This window comes from Pygocentrus nattereri, chromosome 7, assembly GCF_015220715.1.
Source record: "Pygocentrus nattereri isolate fPygNat1 chromosome 7, fPygNat1.pri, whole genome shotgun sequence".
NCBI classification, from domain to species: Eukaryota; Metazoa; Chordata; class Actinopteri; order Characiformes; family Serrasalmidae; genus Pygocentrus; species Pygocentrus nattereri.
In genome coordinates this window covers 9,115,875-9,135,341 of record NC_051217.1, presented here as the reverse complement: position 1 = coordinate 9,135,341, position 19,467 = coordinate 9,115,875, and the positions used below count along the sequence as shown (strand labels likewise).

Genomic DNA, 19,467 nt, shown 5'->3' with positions numbered 1-19,467 from the left:
CTGATATATCTTGTCATAAGGGAGAGCGGGGCACAACCTCACACGGGGTAAAATGCAAAATCAATGTTTTATGAAGTTGAACGGTTTCAAGTAGAATGTGCATTTGGTCATCTTTTTGTATTTCCCATGGCATCTGTGGATTTTGACAGCAACTGAACATGTGTTTCTCAAAATTCACCTCGAAGACCAGTTTGCACCATAAAAGTAACATTTCCCATCTTGTAGGCTTTTTCCCCCATTATTAATCTCACCTGTACTACTTTTATTGCTCTCTTGGAGGCTGTTACAGCACCAGTGTGAAGCTTTAAAGCAAGTAACTCGCAGCCTCCACATAGTTGGGATTAGTTTTAAAGCCGTTTCAATTAGGCCTCATAAACAATTAGAGAAGTCCGTATTATGTACATATTTTCAGGTCTGGTTCAAATAATGTAGTTCAACCAGACCTGAAAATATGTACATATATAAAAATGAATGATTAACAAAAAAAGCTTGTAAAATACAGTTCATTTACATTTACATGTAGTATTTTTTGATTAACTATATGAGGAAATACGGACTTCTCTAATTTTTTATGAGGCCTAATTGAAATCTTTGTGTTTGCATTGATTTACCAGACTTTTTTGCAACTGCTCATTACAACTGATCCAACACTCAGGGTTGGGCAAAAAACTTTGAAAAAGCAGTGACTGTTGAAAACTGAATACACTTCTTAAATGTGCTGTTACAGCACATAAAAAGTACATAAACAATATTTTTTCCACTTAATTCACACTGTTCCTTACCATTATTTGGCAGTTTTCTTCGTGCACATATTCTGCTAACATGTTTTATGAAAAAATCTAAATCATTAAAAATAAATATCCTCTCTCAGTGCCTGCTCCAGTCTGCAGCTCCCACAATCCCCCAAGCAGAAGTCCAGTACAACGCTGATGCTAAACTTGCCACTTGCAAACATGTCCAGTACTAGGAAGTTTATTAGTTTCATCATCTCTCAAAAGAGCTCAGTAACACTCAGATTAATAACTGGCTTGTTACATTGATTTATCAGTCTACTCAGGCTTACTCAGGTTAGTACTCTATAAATATTCTCTTAAAAATGCAAAAGGTAACTGAACATTGCCTTTACAAAATGTAACTTGGACAATGTCCTCATTCATTTCTGTATTCTAAACACGTGTTCTGATTCATCCAACTCTGCCATCACCCAAAAAAAGCTGTACACTAACTCTGCTTTTGGCTGAATTATTCCAAAACAACAGCTTTTTAGTTCATTTTTTCCTATTTCAGCTTGTACCAATAAAAATCTCTCTGAAATATTTTTACAATTATTTGGCAAAAACCAAAACGTGTTAGTCTGTGCCCCGTTCTCCACTGTGTAAGCTGCAGGCAGCAAACTCTGTGTTGTCTGTTGGAAGGTTTCAGAGGTGGGTAGCTAGTAGCTAAAGAAATAAACCATTAGACGCTGTGCTAACTTACTGCAATTTTATCTGGTGTTCTAAACCCAGCCCTTTTATAACACAGTGGCCAGCATAAAATATGATAAAATACACAATTTTCAGAAAGTAATTTCAGTCATTATTAATAATATTCAACATAAACCTGTATTCTGCCTAGAAACATAATTTTAGTAGTTCTAGTTAAGAGACTAAATTGTCAGCCAAACAAAAAATAAATAAATAAATAAATAAATAAAAAGACTCAAAAAGACTCCCTCAATACAGATTTTAGAACTGGAAATAACCATTTTATAAAAAGTCCTTTTATAAAGTCTCTGGTAGTAATTAGGAACATTTCATCCAACACGTGCACTGAACTAAAACTGTAACGAGGTTGTACTTTCATGAGTAAGTTATTTTCAAACCTAGTTAAACGTCATTCTCAACACATCCTAACTCTGCTGTTGAAGAGTGTGTTGTGCTTGCTTTAGATTGCTAGAGCGGATCAAAAGGTAACTTTCCATCCTTTTGCTTGGACTCATGGGAAATGCAGTCCGTACACAGTCAGTTTTCATGTTCCTGTACTGTGGCAGACCGAGCAGCTCCACTTTTCCAATGTCCAAGCTTGTTTAAAGGTGCGGTAAACTAAGTAGTCAATCTGTGATAAATAATATGACACTGCCAGCTTCTTACCTTCCGCAGCCTGTAGCTTTTCCTGGATCAAGAAGATGCTGTAGACTTGCTAGCAATAGCTAGTTATCTAGTTAGTTTAGTAGGTCTAGTAGATTTACATTGTTAAACCTAGGAAAAAAGCGTGTGGTAGGTTGTGGTAAGTATGTTTATCTAGGGTTGCCAGGTGTCCAGTTTCGAGCTTCGTTGTGCGGTGCCTGGTTGGTACTGCCAGCCAGACATTAAAATGTCCAGTTGAGTCTCACTCTAAAGCACATGTGTCAGGCTCCAGTCCTTCTGGGCACACCTGATTCAGCGCTTCAGCTAATTAACAAGGCCATCATGAACTGAATCCAGAGTGGTGGACGAGGGGAAATGGTCATCTCAGCAGAGTCCCCAATTTGACAAGCCTGCTCTAAAGGCATTCGCTTTGACTTACGTAGATTAAGTGCCTCTCCTCTGTCATTGCGCTTTTCTCTCTGAGCACTTTGTCTGCTAAGGCTACTCTATCTAATCGCTACAGCTGTTGCCAAGTTGAAATGAAACACTGAAACCTACGCCACTACTTTCATTATTACTCAATTACATTCGTGAAGAAAGTAATCTGCTTTTTACTTAGTTACATTTTAATTGTTTAGCTGCCAATTTCTTCAGGTTATGTACGTTGTAGACACCACTTGTGCTGATTTGTGAGCATTCACACCTCTGACTTAAGGTTTTATTATTTTAGAGCATGAATATCAAATGAGGAACAGTACCCAATAAACTTTTAATATAACTTTTCTAATAAACAGTTTTTTTGGTGATAGATGTGGTTGATTGTCTGCTGCTCAGTATTTACTTATGTTTGTGGATCTGATACTTTTTGTACTTCTATTCAAGCTGTATTTTGGAAAGACTTGAGTCATTATTTTACTGAAGTAACAAAACTTTCTATTGAGTATTTATTTTGGTTGCTCTACCCACCTCTGCAAAGTTTCAACTATGGTCAGTTATTTCTTGAATTCAAATCAAGTGACCTGAGACGAGAGCAGTCTGGCTTAAGTAGTTCTATAATAAAGGACATTACTGAGTGACATTAAATCTGCCGTACGTTCACTCCTTCACTTGTGTGAGGATGCATTGATCATGCTGTGAACTTATGACCCTTTGATGGACTGAACTGAAACCTCAACACACTGAGATCTGGCATTCCAACATGCCATTATCATGGTAAAACACATATGTAGGCATGTAGATATGCATGTGTCCTTGTGGATATGATCAGGTCATGTGAGTTACCTAGTGCAGTATATGAACATGAATCCAGGATGGGGCTGAGGTGCACCACAGAGATATGCCCATCAGTCAAGACTATGGCACGCATGGGACGAGTTGATTTATGTTTAATGGGATTTTGAATGCCATTGTACAATAACTCTCACCTTCTACCTTCCAGCTAGGACGTCCTGCTGTGATGCAAACATTGCATTTCAGTGGATTTGTACAAAAACAGCTTTAGAGAAGGCTGTTTTGAAATGGTTGTTTACCCAGAGTAAAGACTGCCTATGTGACAGTATAGTGTACATACTTTAACAGTAATGTACGGTTCAATTCCTTTTGTACACATGCAGTGATACTGAATGCAAAGGGTCAGTGCACCCAACAGCGTCCTGCCAGGGGTGTTGAATGTGTTTTTATTGGAGCTGGCATGAATACATAACTCAAAATTGTATATTTTGCAGAAAATTGATTGATAAATCAATCAACTGCAGGGCATATAAGGATACTACAGATTGCACAGCTAAATTTTGTTGTCTCTTAACAGTACAAAGCAACTTTATAATACACTCATAGAAATAATACACCACAGCTTATGCTAACAATTAAGGAAAAGACAAGTAAACCCAACTGCTCAATTCATTCATGCCAGCCCCTTTTGCTATAATGTATGTAAAACAAACCTTCTTTGAAACATTGGAATATTTATTTGCCAAACTGATCCCTAAAGTTTTTCAAAGAGGTACAGATATTATATATTAGTTAATTGGCTGTCAGTATTAGTTTGCTGAAGTGATGAGTGGTTTGGGTCATTTTTAAATAGGCTAATGGTGTTAGCGGTGACAGACGGTGTTATAGTTGCATTCAACATTTAAACAGGTAAATGGTTGATTTATAGAATACAACTACAATGATATTCTACCGTGTCTGATACCCTCATGGACGAGCCTGGGGTCACTTCTGTGCAAAACCATCATGGGGTCATTTAGTGCTGCAAACCAAAGCATATTCACATTCTTAAAACTGCTTTGGGTCGATAATGTATAATGTAATCCTCACAGTATTTCATGGTCCAGGACTATATCTTATGACTTAATAAATCCCACTCTGATACAGTAAGTACTACAACTACTAAGGGCCAGTACTTCAGACACAGACTCAACTTAGCTCTAGAGTGCACAGCAGTTTCATTGACAAATCCCTGCATAGATTTCCACTGAGGAAAAATGTGCTCAACTTACTCAACTAGAGATTAATTCCAGTATACACATAGAGTTAAAAGTAGTCCAGTAACAGGACCTATGTTTGTTTTATTTCTACTACATACTATCCTTTCAATAAATACAGCAAAGCAATGACACTGTAAACTGAAACATTAACTAAAACAATTATTTACGTAGTACACTCTTCCTAACCTAAATGTTATAACTGAAGTGCACATAACATCAAGAGGCATCATGTACAATCATATGTACTGTAGATACTCACATGCAGGGAATAAAATATAGTTCCAAGACAAACGGCAATCCCAACACAGCATTCAGTTTAATGATCACTCAAAAAGCCATGCAGTAAACAGCAAGCACCTTTATCATTATCCAAAAATTATGGACTGTTTTTCCAGGAACACTGTAAGCTTAGTTTTGATGAAATTACACTGTCTACTGGAATTCAATCTTTAAGTCAATCTAGAATAAGCTTAATCAGTGTCTGGAAAGCATTAACATGCATTGAAAGGAATGATTAAAGCGCAGATAATTTGGAGAATTCAAATAGCAATTTATTAGGAAACTGGATGTAGTGCCTCCAAAACATTTGCCATTGAAGTGTTTATTATCATTAGAATTTTTTACTGTCATAAATTTTTTATTTTAATTTAGTAATGATAGTCACTGACTGGGAGAAGTAGTGACAGGCTTAATTTACACCATCGTGTTAGCATGTACTTAATACCAGCTAGCCAAGATGAGGCACACAAAAACTGAATGCACATTTTCTTATACTAAACTTGTGAGACAACTGAAACTAAACAAAACCGGCTGACATGAATTCTAGACTTGTTTAAATGACTATACAGTATACCTTTTTATAACATGTTCACACATTTTTTAAGCAGATCTCCAAAGTAAGTTCTAAGTGCTGTTTAATTATTACAACATCTACATAACTACTGAATCTACATTCTCATTTTAGTACTGCAGTAAAATATTAGAAGCAGAAAGCATTCCCTTCTGAACACTACATATCCCTGAAGATTTATGGAGGCACCTGGTATACAATCACAGAAAATGACTGATGACCATTTTATATAAAAGACAGAACCCTATTTGCATACTTGCTGTAAGCAACTACTTGAAAGAGAGAGGAAAGTGTTCAGAAAATAATCAATGTGAGTAGCATGCAAATGAACTAAAACAGTGACTAAGTATTTAAATATGAAAATCTTTATACATAATATATTATGTATAAGACTAAAAGAAACTGAAAGTGAAGACTGTCATGCACATGTACAACAATGCAATGTACTTCTAAACAAGTGCAAGAAAATCATTACACAAAAACAAACAGGTGTGAAAAATTAGAACTTACACACACGTATATGAACACAATCAGGATCATGCATGAGATACATGTCAACCAAGGCTGTGTTTAAAGTAAGCCTCCGAGCAAATTTACCTTCGCTGTCTGACATAGCTCCCTGTAGATCATCCATAATGAAGGCTATATCTCGATCATAGCCACGCGTTCGTGATTCTTCTCTCATATGCTGCTGTACTTCTGGTAAAGAGTGACTGGAACCAAACTGATCCCGAGAGTCAGCAGAGATAGGTGGGAGTGGACCTGCAGATGCTCTTGCCATACCCATGGGTTGCCCCACAGGGCTCAATGGACTCTCTTCTTCTGAGTTCTGTGCCACAATCGGGATACGGCCCCTGCTCTGGCTGATGGGCAGACTAGTCGGCTTTGCCCTTGCCATACCAAACTGGGAATCTATGCTTTCACCCTCTGTCTTTAACCTCAGCGAAGAACTGGAAAGGTCTCTTTTGATGGATAAATCAAGTCCATACACAGAGGAAGGCCTAGAAGAAGGTCTGGACCGGGTACCACTGGGGTAAGTGCCATCGTCTTGGAGGGATGATCTCAAGGTTGGGCCAAGATTAAGAGACTGACCAAGGGTCAGTGACTGAGTCAGGTTAGTACTTAGTGTGGAGCCCAGGTACTTCTGCTGCTCAGCTATGTTCTTCCTCAGACCAAAAGTGATTTCATCTTGTAGGAGCCTTGCCCTGCTGGATAGTCCACCCACTGCTGAGCCAGTGGATGCCAAAAAACCACTGTAATCAGGTTCCAGGTCCCTGCTCTCTTGTATGGGGGAAAATTTAGTAATTTTAGGGTCAATTAGTGCTCTCTTATTCTTTAACTGTTTCTGATAAAGGACTGAGGCTGGAAGCTGTTTAGCTGCTTGTTTTTCTAGAGTGAGCCTTCCAATGCTATATTTCTCAGACTTAGGGAAATGTCTGAAACTGTCAGCATGGAGGTAATGAGGCAGACCTGTGAGTTGTTCCAAACCATCTGTGCCCCTCCTGAACTCTTGCTTGATTTGCTGCTTTAGCAGTTTTAACTCATACGGTTCCTCCATTGAGTCCTCATCTGGCTTACCATATGAATGCAGCCTGGAAGCAGCTTGAAGAGGTCCAAGGAAATCAGTCACATCTGATGTTCGACGAACTTCAGCAGCCCTGAGCAAGCGGTCAGTTTTACTCATATCTTTATCAGGGATACTGAAGCTGGAGCTCAGTCCTGTGGAGCCCTTGGTCAGCTCCCCTATGTCATCGATCATAACATAGTTTCTGGCATTGTGATGGTCAATGTCTGCATAGAATGACTCTGCTGATATGCTAGACATGGGGCTGCTAGCCATACTGCCTCTTTCCTCCAGACCCAATCTCAAGTCTAAGTTACCATATTTGCCCCCAAGATGTGAGACACCATAGGCACTCTCTGTAGATGTGGGAACAATCAAGAGAGGCTGATTCCGTATCACCTCATAGTTTGTTGTTATCTTTGGCTCCAAGTCAGACAGTGTAGTCTGGCGGCTTTTCTGTTGCATCAAAAGGAGCTGTGAGGCATGGTCATAACCAGCTTGTTGGGATTGTTGATTGAGTGTAGGCACTGATGAATACATTGATTGGGTCTGGTAGGGGGACACTTGTTGGTGATAAAGGGACTGCTGTTGGTACAGGTTCTGCTGGGAAAAATGACTTGGTGTCCCAGTTTGAGAGGCATATTGATAGTGGGAGTATGGACTTCCAAGTTGTGCGTACTGAGAATCAGCTTCAGTCTGTGGTGGGATGAATTGGTTGAACTCTGACTGAGGGGCAGTTCGTGGCCGCTCCAGTCCATGGCCATTACCTCGTGCTTCTCTGATGTTGCTGACCTCACTATCAGACATATAGTCACGCTCCTCTGCCACACCTTGCAAATAAGCCCTCTCCCTTTTCTCCCTCTCTTTCAGTAAAGCCTCCTTCCTTCGATTAATGCCCATCTCAAGATACCTCAGTTTGGCATCTATCTCTTTCTCCTCCTCATCTAGCTCTGCTTGCTTCTTACGGAGTTTAGAAGACTCTCTCTCAACCAAATCCAGTTCTTTGTCAATATCTTGTAGGATTTTGGCTCGAGCCATGGTGGTGTTTCTGCACATTCTTCTGCGAGCAGATCCAGTACTATATCCTGAAGGGCCAACAATAGTATCCTCTTCTGGTGGTGGATGAGGAAGAGTGCGCTTTACTTTCTTCTGAGAGCCTACAGTGGTACCACTCTGTGAGCTCTTGCTCTGCAGATGAAAAACATTTGTTTTTTGTTTATTCTGAAACCTTTTTTTCTCTATTCTATCTAAAATGTTTTATAAATTCAGATCATCTGCTGTGAAATTTGACTCTGAATTTCACAAAAGAGAACTTGTTAAAAGTTATGCTTTAAAGGTAGCCCTTCATGCAAACTGTCAACTTAGAAGCAGAGATATTATCAATAATGAAAACAGCAATATTATAACTTTTCAAAATTAATTTTAGTAATACTTACAGAATAGGCATCCACATACTGGTACATGACTCTGTCATCGGTGGTGGGACTGAGAGACTTGGGGTCAGACAGAGATCGTTGTGAGGCCTTCAGGGATCTAGGGCTACTTGGATGTCTTGATGGTTCAGCTGTAAGCATCTTCTGTGAGCCTTTTGCAGGAGACACAGGTGAAACTGGAGAATACAATACCTTCGGAGATTTGGGTACTGATGAGATCCCAACACCATCTGCTTTTAGATGTGTGCTGACACCAATTTCAATAGGAGTTGAGTGTCTCTTATCTTTGTCAGACGTAACATCTGAGTCACTTTCTGTTTGCCCTCCTCGGTGTAGGTCTACTGTGGTATCTATTTGAGCCCTGACGGGGGACCTCTTAATGGTCCCTGAATGATCGGTTTGAACGGAGATCTCAGCCACAGTTTGGACTGCAATGCTGGATACTTTTGAGCCTTTACCTCGTTCGCCATCAGCATATCTGCTTGAACGAGACCTACGCCTGCTCCTAACAGGGACATCCCATTCATCCTGATCCTCATCATCAGTTTGAACACAACTGTCTACACTTCTCCTATTCCTCCTTCTCCTGCCAGGGTAAGGCTTTTCCACCTCATCCTCCTCATCTGTCTGAACTCCACTTTCTGCTATTTTCTTACCACTTAACCCTACACTTTCCTCATTGGCTTCCTTTGATGTGGAGGGCAGTTTCTTAGAATTCTCTGAATCTTTAAGAACACCTTCTAATTTAGATAAAGTTGAACTACCAGCAGTGTACCAATCCCCACCAGTTAAAGGGTCATGGATAGTTATTGCAGATGATGTAGAATTGTCATCCTTCACGGGCCAGTACTGGCCATTATCTGTTTTAGAGTACTGGGCATCCAAAATGATGCCTGAGCCAGTGGGTTGAGACATCTCTTCATTTGGCTCAAAACCATATGGATATATTTTCTGCTCTTCTAGCTGTTGCTGTAGTTGCTGCTGTAGATGATGGATTTGCTCAAGTTGTAATTGCTGCTGGGCAAAGGTTTCCTGTTGAAGAATGAAATGGGCCTTGCGTTCTTCCTCCTGCTGCATTAAGAGTTGATGTTTCATGCTCTGAAGTTCTTCTAATTCCTTTTGCACAATAAGCTGTTCTTGTTCACGATAGCGCTGTATCTCCTGCCTCTCCCATTCAAGCTCCTCAGCAAGACACAGCTGCTTCAGCTTCTCTAACTGCAAAAACTCACGCTCAGCCTGATACTGCTGGCTCTTACTGTCATCCAAGGCAGGGAAATTTGGGGAAACCAGGGCATCCAGTGAGGCTGCTATGGCCTCAAGAGTAGCATCAGAATACAGTTCTGGGAAGGCTGTTAATGAAGGAAGGAAGTTGGCTAAGGCAGAAGGCAGAATATCCTTGGATGGATCAGAGTCCAAAAATATTGATTGGTTGGTTCCAGTGGTATGTATGAAATCATATGGTGAAGGCTGGTTCTGAAGTGTTGAAAATGGCTCAGTTATACTGCTGAGACTGTTGTATGTTGTACTGAATATTGAGCCTGGCTGAGTTGTAATTGCATATGTGGATGGAATGGGTGCAGAAACAGATGAGTATACAACTCCATTAGATGATCTTAGTACACTATTTAGCCCAAAGGATGTTCCTTGAGTGGTGGAAAATGACAGCGTGCCTTTCTTTGAGTAGTCCAGGGCTTCATCTGTAGTGGTCGGAAAATGTACACTTTAGTGAAATAAATCAGCTGGTTTTGCATGCACTGTATACTGAGGCCATGCAGTTTCTGACAAAAGGACTATAAAAAGGAAACCAGAGAGCATGCAAAAATCTTGTGATTCTTGTCACATTAGCACGACGCAAAGCCAAAACATTGAGGGAGAACACGAAGGCACATGCATGCATCTGCGTAAAAAAAGAAGAAAAGGCAAATGAATGAAAATTATCAGTGACTGAAAAAAAAACTAGAAAAAAACATGTATTTACACAAAGAAAGAATAGTGAAAATAACAATACTGACCTGTTGACATTTTTGCTGATGTCAGATCAATTGCCCCATCTGATGCCCCATTCTGGTAGCCATATCCATTCTTGTTCTCATAAGGGAACAGCCCAGTTTCCACTTCCGACATAGAGACGACCATTTTACTGAGGTCTTTAATTCCAAGGGATGTGGCATTATCGTACTGATAGTGATCATCTTTAAAACCCAACTGGTTATCTGGTTGTGTGGTCACTGGAGGCTGTGTTCTGCAGCTGCCTGTGAATGGAAGCCTATACAGGACATCACAGCACACTGTTCTCCTACCTGCTGTCAAATCTACAGGTGCTGCATCGTCCTCAACAACAGTTGTAACTATGCCAGAGGAAGAAGACAGAGCTACCATGGCTTTCATTGGCTTTGATGTAGTTAGATCTATAGCTTCAACAGCTGATGGCTCAGTATGTATAGGTACACCAGCCTTTGTACAGGTTACTGGGGCCACAGGTAAAGAATCGGCAGTTGTTTCAGTAGCCCCACAAGATAGGTTGACGGGGATCTCTGTACTGGTTGTGGGTTTTGGTTGTGAATTTACTGGTCTGTATACTATTTGTGCCAGTGGCTCAAATGGTTTATATGTTGTAAGCGACAGAGGCATTGAAGTGGCACTTCCTAAGTTAAGGGGCTTATCAGCTATGTTATCCTTGTATGTAATTGTAGCAGTGCAGGTAACAATTGTGATATTATCTGTCACAACAGAAAGTGTTGTAGCAGGAGTTATCTCAGCACTTAGATTTACAATTTCTGGCTGCACAGCAGTTGTCTGTCGACCACTTGAATCACTTGAGAAGGACTGTCGACTTGCCTCGGGGGCTGTCAGATCCATTCCTTTGTCAGTCATTGTAACATTAACCTTCAATGTTGTGAGATCTATGACGTCACCAGGATAGTGCATCTTTCCATTCTGTATAGGCTTTGTTTGTGTTTTTGTCATTTCTGGCTGGACTATGACAGTCATACTGGCATGGTCTGGCACAGGTTCTACAGGTATTCTTTCTTGGACAACTGACACAGTAGTAGTCCTCTGGACTTCAGTTGTGACAACTTGGGTAACAATGTTAGGTATGGTATCAGGATGCTGTTCTGTTTTCGAAATTGCAGAGTACACCTGGCTCATACTTGACACAACTTTATCAGGTCCTCTTATTTCTTGACTCTCTACTGACTTTGTGAACTGAGTATATGTTACTGGTGCAGTTGGCATAACTGTTGCAGTATAGACTGCTGGATCCTCTTGTTGTGGTTCAAAAATTGTTTGGTGTTGCTGAATCTGTGTTACAGCAACTGGTGATGGACTTATTGCAGATATAGCCTCTTCTGAAGCAGACACAATTAGTACTTCCTCCATCTCCAACCCTTGTACAGTCTGACTATTTGTGGATAATGGGAGTTGGGTAATTGTTATAGGAGCAGAGCAAACTGTTTGCATGGATTGTCTTTCAGGCTCTTGCATAACATCAACAGAAACCATTGGTTCCATTGCATGTGTTGGGGTAGGAGATCCTGTAAAGGCTGCTGGCTTCACCGCTATAGTTGCTTCTGTCAGTAGCGATGTAGGTACCACTGATTCAGAAACCATGGCTAATGGTGCTGCAATAGGAGGTGTAGCATACACTGTTGGTGCAGAGATCACTGTTGACAGAGTATTTATTGTTGGTTCTGTGGTCACAGCTGGTACTTCAGCCACATTTGGTGCCTCAAAAAATGCATAAGGTGATGTCACAGTTGGTGCTGAAATTACTATTGGTGCAGTGTACACTGTTGTGGTTACAGGTTGTACAGCAGTCATCATCATTTCCTTCAAAACTGGTGGCCCAACAGTCCATGGTTGCAGCACAGATGCTAGTGCTGGTTCTACTGCTTTTGATACTGAAACAATTGGGGCAGTCTCTGGTGGCACTGCTATAACTGGTGAGACATGCACAGTTTGTGCTGGAACTATCACAGGTGGTGGTATCATGACTGGGGCTGATATTACTTTTGGTGGCGCAGCTACTACTGGTGCTGGAACCACAGTAAGTGGTGCAGATACTGCAGGTGGGGAAAACACTCTCGGTGCAACAGCAGGAGCCTGTTGCTTAGGAGTTGGTAGAGATGATCTTCGTATTGGAGCTTGGGTTGTAATTCCTTCTACCGGTGACCCTGGTTCTGATGGCAATGTTATCACCACATATGTCTCAAGAGTTTTAGCAAATCGAGGTGACAAGGGTGATTTTGGCGATGAAATACTGTGTTTACTATCAACAGGGGCAGTCAAACTGAGCGAGAGGGCATTTGGGGGTTCTCTTGTTCTTGGTAATGTTGCAGCTCGACCAGTTTGAGCAACTGTGGGTTCAGGAACAACTGGTGGCTTTACACTCTCTCTTGACCTGTGGCTAAACACTAGACCAGCTGGTACACAAATTGGTTTGGGTGGAACTGGAGGTGGTGGTTTATGTACTGGGGCTACAGTTTGTTTTACTACTGCACTTGGTGCTGTGCTGGTCATACTTGTAAGAGACTCAGAAGGAGCAGCCCTGACAGATGAGAGAATGGGAAACGAATGTTGACTAACAGGATTAGGTAAAGTATCAGGTGGCAGGTCTGGTGGTGAAGCTGCAGGAGGTGGTGGAAATTCAATGATGGGCCTTTCTGTTCTTTCATGAGAGACAGATGTCACTTGGGGTTCAGGTTTTGTTGACACAAAAGTTGACTGCGTTGCTAGGCCAGCTGTCCATCCCATACTTGATACAAATTGAGCAGCATCTGTACTGATTACAGGAGGTACACTAACTACAACAGGATGACTTCTGCCTTCTTCAATAGAGTTTGCTGCTGCCATGGCATTATTGACAATATCTTGTGTTGTTTGATTCATCACAGACATATTTTCAAAGTTTGGCAAAATGATGACAAAATGACCTTGTCTTGTCTGCATAGTAGCTGATCTATCAGAGGCATCTACTGTAGGTTGAATATTACCTATCCTTGACTGTATGTCCAGTACCACGGATTGAGTGGGTTGAGAAGGTAAATCTGTAAAGGCAGCAGCTGTAGTTAGTGCAGAAGTAATGACAGGGATTTCTTTTGTAGCAATATAATCTGCATGAATTCTGGTTTGACCAGCAATAGGTAATGCAGGGATTGTTGTGGTTGCTACAAGCGAACTATCTACATTTTGACTAAAGATTGAAATTTGAGCAGAATCTGTGTCTGGGGGCATAATTTTTCGGTCTGTGGCAGGAATAGCATGTGGAACAGATGACAGTGGTACTGAAGGCTCATGATGAGTAATTAGTCCTGTTTTTTCTGATATAGGAGGACAAATGGAGGCATGCTCCATGGATGCAGAGGAGATAGGAACTGAAATGTGTGATAGAACAGAGATCTGTTGAGCTGTAGTGGTAGGGTATGTTGGGATGGATACTGATATGGATGTTGGAACAGAAACAGAAACTTGTTCTACTGATGAGGTTGTTGGAACAGGAGGAGGGGCTACAACATTTGCAGTATGAACTGGAGATTGGGAAGGTGAAGTAACCAGGTCTGGCATTAGGACAGTAACTGAAGCAGCTGGTGAAACTTGAACAAGTGCTCGGGATGAATGATCTGCAGTGGATCCAGCAGATGAGATTGACTCTAAAAATGGTACTGAAGCTGGATGCTCCGATGCAGAAGACATATCAGACATGTGCACAACAGGAGCTGGGATTACATATGGGATTGGGACTTGTGCTGAAGACACAGATGCACGTGAGGAATCTAGTACTGTAGACCCTGCAGCATCCACAGAGGTTTGTATTGAAACAGAAATAGGAATTTGCTCATGCAATGAATCTGTGGATGATGTTGGCAAAGTTGGAGAAAGTTCCAGGACAGAATTTGAAACTACAGTCTGCAAAACTGAATCTAGCACAGGTGATGCCACTCCATCTGGTATTTTAACAATAATGGCTTCTGAGGTAGGCAATGTCTTTGGTGTTGACTTTGGAGCTAGAGGTGGTTTAGAAACAGGAACTTCAGCGAGCATAGGAGCTGGGCTTTGTTTCGAAGCTAATGGTGGTTTAGTATCAGAGACTTCGGCTGTTTTAGGTGCTGAAGTTTGTTTTGCAATTGGTGGTTGTTGAGAAACAGAAATGTCTGCTACAGCAGAAACTATGGTTGGTTTTGGAGCTAAAGGTAGTTTAGAAACCTCTGGTGGGGAAGGAGCTGTTGCCACTGTTGTGACTTGTGGCAGAGATGCCCTTTCTTGAAAGGAAACTGCATCAGGATGGACTTTTACCTCTGAGATTTGGGGAGCTGGCTCAGAGACTGAATCTGGCATTGTAATTGTAACTGGAGCTGAGTCAGGTACAACAGCTCTTGAGCTTTCAATAACAGTAGGGGTTTCAGGAATGAAGCCTGACTCTGGTGTCTGATCTCTAAGTGATGACGTTGCTGAATCTGGAGATGAAGTTTGTGGAGACAGAGGAGATGGCGTTGAATCCCAAAATGAAACATTTTCTAGCACAGGCTTTGTTTGAGGAACTTCACACAAAACAGATATGGGTTCCATTTCTACTGACTGTGTCTGTGCTGAAGGTTCTGTTTTAACAGAACTGTAAATAACCTGAGTAGTGTCCGTTGACACAGCTATTTCATGTTCTTGTGTACTACTATCTTCATCCCCAGCTTCATCTTCACCGGAGGAACACTGAGTAATTTTCAGGTCAGGAATAGGATAGAGAACTTTCTTCACAGATAAATCTTCAGAAGGTGACTCAGAAATGTAAGGCTGCATAGCACATTCAGTAGGTTCAATTGCATATTCATCCTTAATATTGTCCTCCTCACCACTTGAGGGAATTAGTATCACTTCAGGGGAATCATATGAAGGCTCAGATAAAGATATAGGGGATACTGGAGACAAAGGACTTGACTGTGTAGGACTTGTTCCAGGTGTCAGAACTTCTTTTTGCTTCTTCAACACTTCCTCATTTGCAGGTTTGGCATTCAGCTGGGATTCTACCTCTTTGCCTATGGAACGTTCATCATATGCTGACATAGTCACATAGCAAGTATCAGTAGCAGCAGGTCCAAAAGGGTCTGTCTGAGCAGCTGCTTTGTCTACATGTTCATGTTGAACTGTCTGTCCTTCTAGGATGAGCTCTCTCTTCTTCTGCATCTCCTCGTAGGCTTCTTCTGGTGTCCTAAGCTTTCTTACGGTCTCTTGTACAATCACTTTACTAAGATATTGATTGTCAGTAAAACTGCTTTCAACTGCTGCAGCCTGTGCTGGTTCCTCCACTAGTGACTCATAAGCATAGTCCTCTATCAGCATTCCTCCATAGAGTGGCTCAATCTCAGGTGGAGTGACATTCTTTGTCATAGCTTTGAGTGCTTGGGCTTTTTCCATCATTTCTTCATATGTTTCTTCTGCACTCTTTAATGGTTTCTCTTCTGGCAGCAAGTGAGTATAGGCATTCTCTGGTTCAGACTCAATACTTGGTGAGATGTTAGAAAAAGAGTATAACTCATGTATTTTAACTTCTGATAATTGCCATTCATCCTCAGCTTGTGTTACAACTTCTACTGAAGACAGATTACTGGGTGGATGATCAAGTCTCCTCTGTTCATGTAATTCATCTTTTTTGGATTTTTGGGAAGTCATTTTAAGATGCTGTTCACTCTCACTTTGTTGTTCATGTTGCAAAAGCTGATAACCTTTATCCTGTATCTCTTCTCCCTCAGAAGAGTCATCTATAGTTGGAAGGGCTTGTCCTTGCCTATGCTTGACTTTCATTTGCTGTTTGCCCTCTGCACCTGCCTTCTTGTGACTTGGACTGCTATCACTTTCTTCATCAAATGAAGAAGCAGATGTAGGTGATGCAGTTCCTGGTGTGATGCTGGATGCCTGAATACTGGAGGATCCATCACCTTTTGACCTATCTTCAGAGTCTTCAATCAAACTCTCCTCTTCAGTAATCTGTCTAATAGAAATGCTCTGTTGCGCAGAAATGACTATAGCACTGTCATTGTCTGCAATTCTGTCTTTTTCATTGTCATTCAAGACCACCACTGTTACTGACTCTTCTATAGTTTCTGAAATAGGTATGTCATGCATGCTTTGAACATCCTGCTTCTGAGATATCAGGCTATTGTCAACACTCTCTTCAAGCTCCACGCTTGATTTCTTTGGAATTTGTTTGGGTTTAGTTTCAGTAGTTTCCCTTTCTGCCTCTCTGGCCTCATGTTGCATTTGCTGCTCCTTTTCTCTGATCTCTTTTCTGATGTAGGTTTCCTCATCTTTTGGTGATAAACTCTCATCTGCACTCATTTGCATTAGCTGTCTCCGTATGAACTCTTCATCTCCAGAATCTGGGCTGTCTAGTTTAAAGTCTTCACTGCTAGATGATGCAGCACTTAGTTTCCTTCCCCTTTGGAGATGTGGTGAAGGTTCACTCTCACTGCTGTTCTCCACACATGTAGGATGCTGCTTTATACTCACTGGATCCTTGATATACACTAGTTCTGATGCAGTTTTTCTCAGTGAGGACTCACTAGCTCTGTGAATTTCTTTAAGCTCTTCCTCAGCTGAGCTATATGACTCAGGAGAAACTGAAAAGATGTCTTGTCCTTCTTTGTTAACCTTCAAGGTCCTAGTTTCATCTCCCAATACTGATAACACTGTGCTGTCAAGTTCACAAGGTGTAGTAGGATTACTCTCAACCTGAACCACAACCTCTTCATTTTGGATTGGCTTATTTGCAAACTGAAAGCTTCTAGCCTGTCTTTGTTCCTCTGATACTCTTTTCTCCTCTTTATCTGCTGGCCGCGGACTTTCAGTTTTCACTTCAGGTGTCTTGTCCACAGTCTCATGCACTGGAGCATCTGTAGTCTGCACAGAAGCAGGAGCAGCGAGAGCAGTTTCTGTACCTACTTGAGATACTTTAAGGACAGTTGGCCCAAGGGTGGTTTCAGTGGCCTGCACATTCACTGAAGTTTTGACTTGCTGTGTAGACAGTGCAGAAATTTGTCCTATGTCTATCATCTTCCCAGCTAAGGCCATTTGAGTCTGGCAATTCAAACACAGCCACTCAGCCTGTGTAAAAAAAAAAAAAAATCTAAATCATTTATATTTATTTCTTGATATAATATAAATTTAAATGGAAGAACATAGCAAACTTTATTCCTTATGAAAGATATTTAGACACATTAAGTGTCAGCATACTGTTTATCTATTTACCTTTTCTCTAATGTAGGCTTCTTCCAAAACCTTTGCTATAGTAACAGCAATAAAACCCATACACCATAACCATAACCTGCATCAACACACCTGATCCATATTTGTCACATGGTCAGGTTAGCTAGAAAAGCTGAAAAACAGATCCAGTCTACTACTGGGATGATGTACCAAACGTGGTAATTATTCTGACAAATAAACTCAAATTTCAGGAAAACAAAGAAAGTAATCTAAAATATTGTTTACCACTGTACATACAGGAAATCCTCAGCATTTAATACAACAGTTTTGGAAAACATTGTCTGTGCACTGAAATTATAATGAACAATGATCAACATTCTGACCAGTAGGACCACCAATAAAATATGTCTCTTTACCATCAGAGAAAGAAAGTGATTGGATGTAGGAAAACAAAATTACAACACACAAATCAGCTATTCAGTTTGTCCATATGAAATAAACTCAAGCACTCACATGATTAAAGATCATCATTCACAAGCATATACGTTGACTTGAGACTTACTCTCATAATATAATGCACCAATTGTATTATGTTTTGTGTAGGGAGGCATATATATCATTTTTTTATAAAAAATCCTCAAATTCCAAGAAAGTATGCTGTATGGTAATTAATCAGCATAGGAATAGTGTCACTGAATACATCACCCAGCTCTTACTGCGTGCTTAAGTCATCTCTTTCTCAACACAACTTCTGAAAACCTTTCAAAGATTTCTATTTATATTGAGATTACCTTGACATTTAACATTAACAACCTCTCACATTCTGATTGAAGAAATGGCAAATGCATCCTGGAGAAATAATGTGATTTAATTCTATCAAAATTGTAGATGATTTGTTAAGTGGTTGCAAACATGAACACGCTTCACTGCACGTGTCTAAATTACAGTGAAATTCCAGACAACACAACTGGGGTCTGACTTGGTCATTGCTGAGCGTCTCAATAACAAGCAGGTCAAATTTCCATCTTCAAGAGTACACTGTATCCCTTGCACTTATTCAAACTTTGAACTCTGAACTCATTTGGTAAACTACTGCATAGTACGTAATGCTTGATTTCTACAAAGTCTGGTCTGATGCCAGTATTACATTTAAAAGTGAGCTTCCCAAGATGAAACAGTATAGTATCTAATAAGAACTGATAAGGTATCTCACATTATTGTTAGGTAAAATGGTAAGATAAGGTTATGATTAGCTACTTCCCCAACAGTGTTAGCTACTGTAAGTTGTTTCTTCACAATAAAGGGATACGTTTAGGGTTACAGGTAAGGTCAGCTACACACCTAATCAGTTCACACACACTTATCTGACTTTATGCAATACATTTTCTAAAACAATTTATTTGCGCAAACAAAACGTCCCTTGTCAGCACACTAGCTCATGAGGTCACTTTTGTCTAGGCTGGAGCTTCTTCCACCAAAGCCACTTCTTTTTTCTCAGACTTTAATGTTGCTGCAAATGTGGTCATGTTTCAAAAGTACTGAAACAGTCATTTCTGTTTCTAGTGTTTGATTTGGAAGCCAATGTGAACAGACAACAGTGAAATTTTCATCAAATTTGAAATTCATCAAATTTCAATTGTCCTCAGTGAGAAGGACCTTAGATATAAATCATTGACTGCAGTTTAGCTTGATGGCTATGATGTAATTTCAAGGTTTTTTACAAAAAGTATACAAAATATATAGTACTTTTTTGTGCATCATTGTGCACACATTTTATGTATCAGTGTGTTGGTCCCTCTTCCTAGCCCAAACAGGTTAAAAGACAGTTTTT

At 40.5% G+C, this 19,467-nt stretch overlaps 1 protein-coding gene across 9 annotated transcripts in view; it reads right to left on the bottom strand.

Moving 5' to 3' along the window:
- The window catches only part of pclob (piccolo presynaptic cytomatrix protein b), a 107,395-nt gene that overhangs the window by 30,893 nt on the left and 57,035 nt on the right, over positions 1-19,467 (bottom strand). For 4 of the 9 annotated variants that reach the window (XM_037540017.1, XM_017724231.2, XM_017724357.2 and 1 more), the window contains exons 17-21: positions 10,454-17,534; positions 8,445-10,138; positions 6,042-8,196; positions 4,288-4,356; positions 3,530-3,556 (exon numbers count right to left, since the gene is read on the bottom strand). In XM_037540017.1, the coding sequence (XP_037395914.1) occupies positions 3,530-3,556; positions 4,288-4,356; positions 6,042-8,196; positions 8,445-10,138; positions 10,454-17,534 (11,026 nt within the window). The remainder of the gene's footprint in view (positions 1-3,529; positions 3,557-4,287; positions 4,357-6,041; positions 8,197-8,444; positions 10,139-10,453; positions 17,535-19,467) is intronic. The other 5 variants (XM_017724506.2, XM_037540021.1, XM_017724303.2 and 2 more) reach the window with 4 other exon arrangements.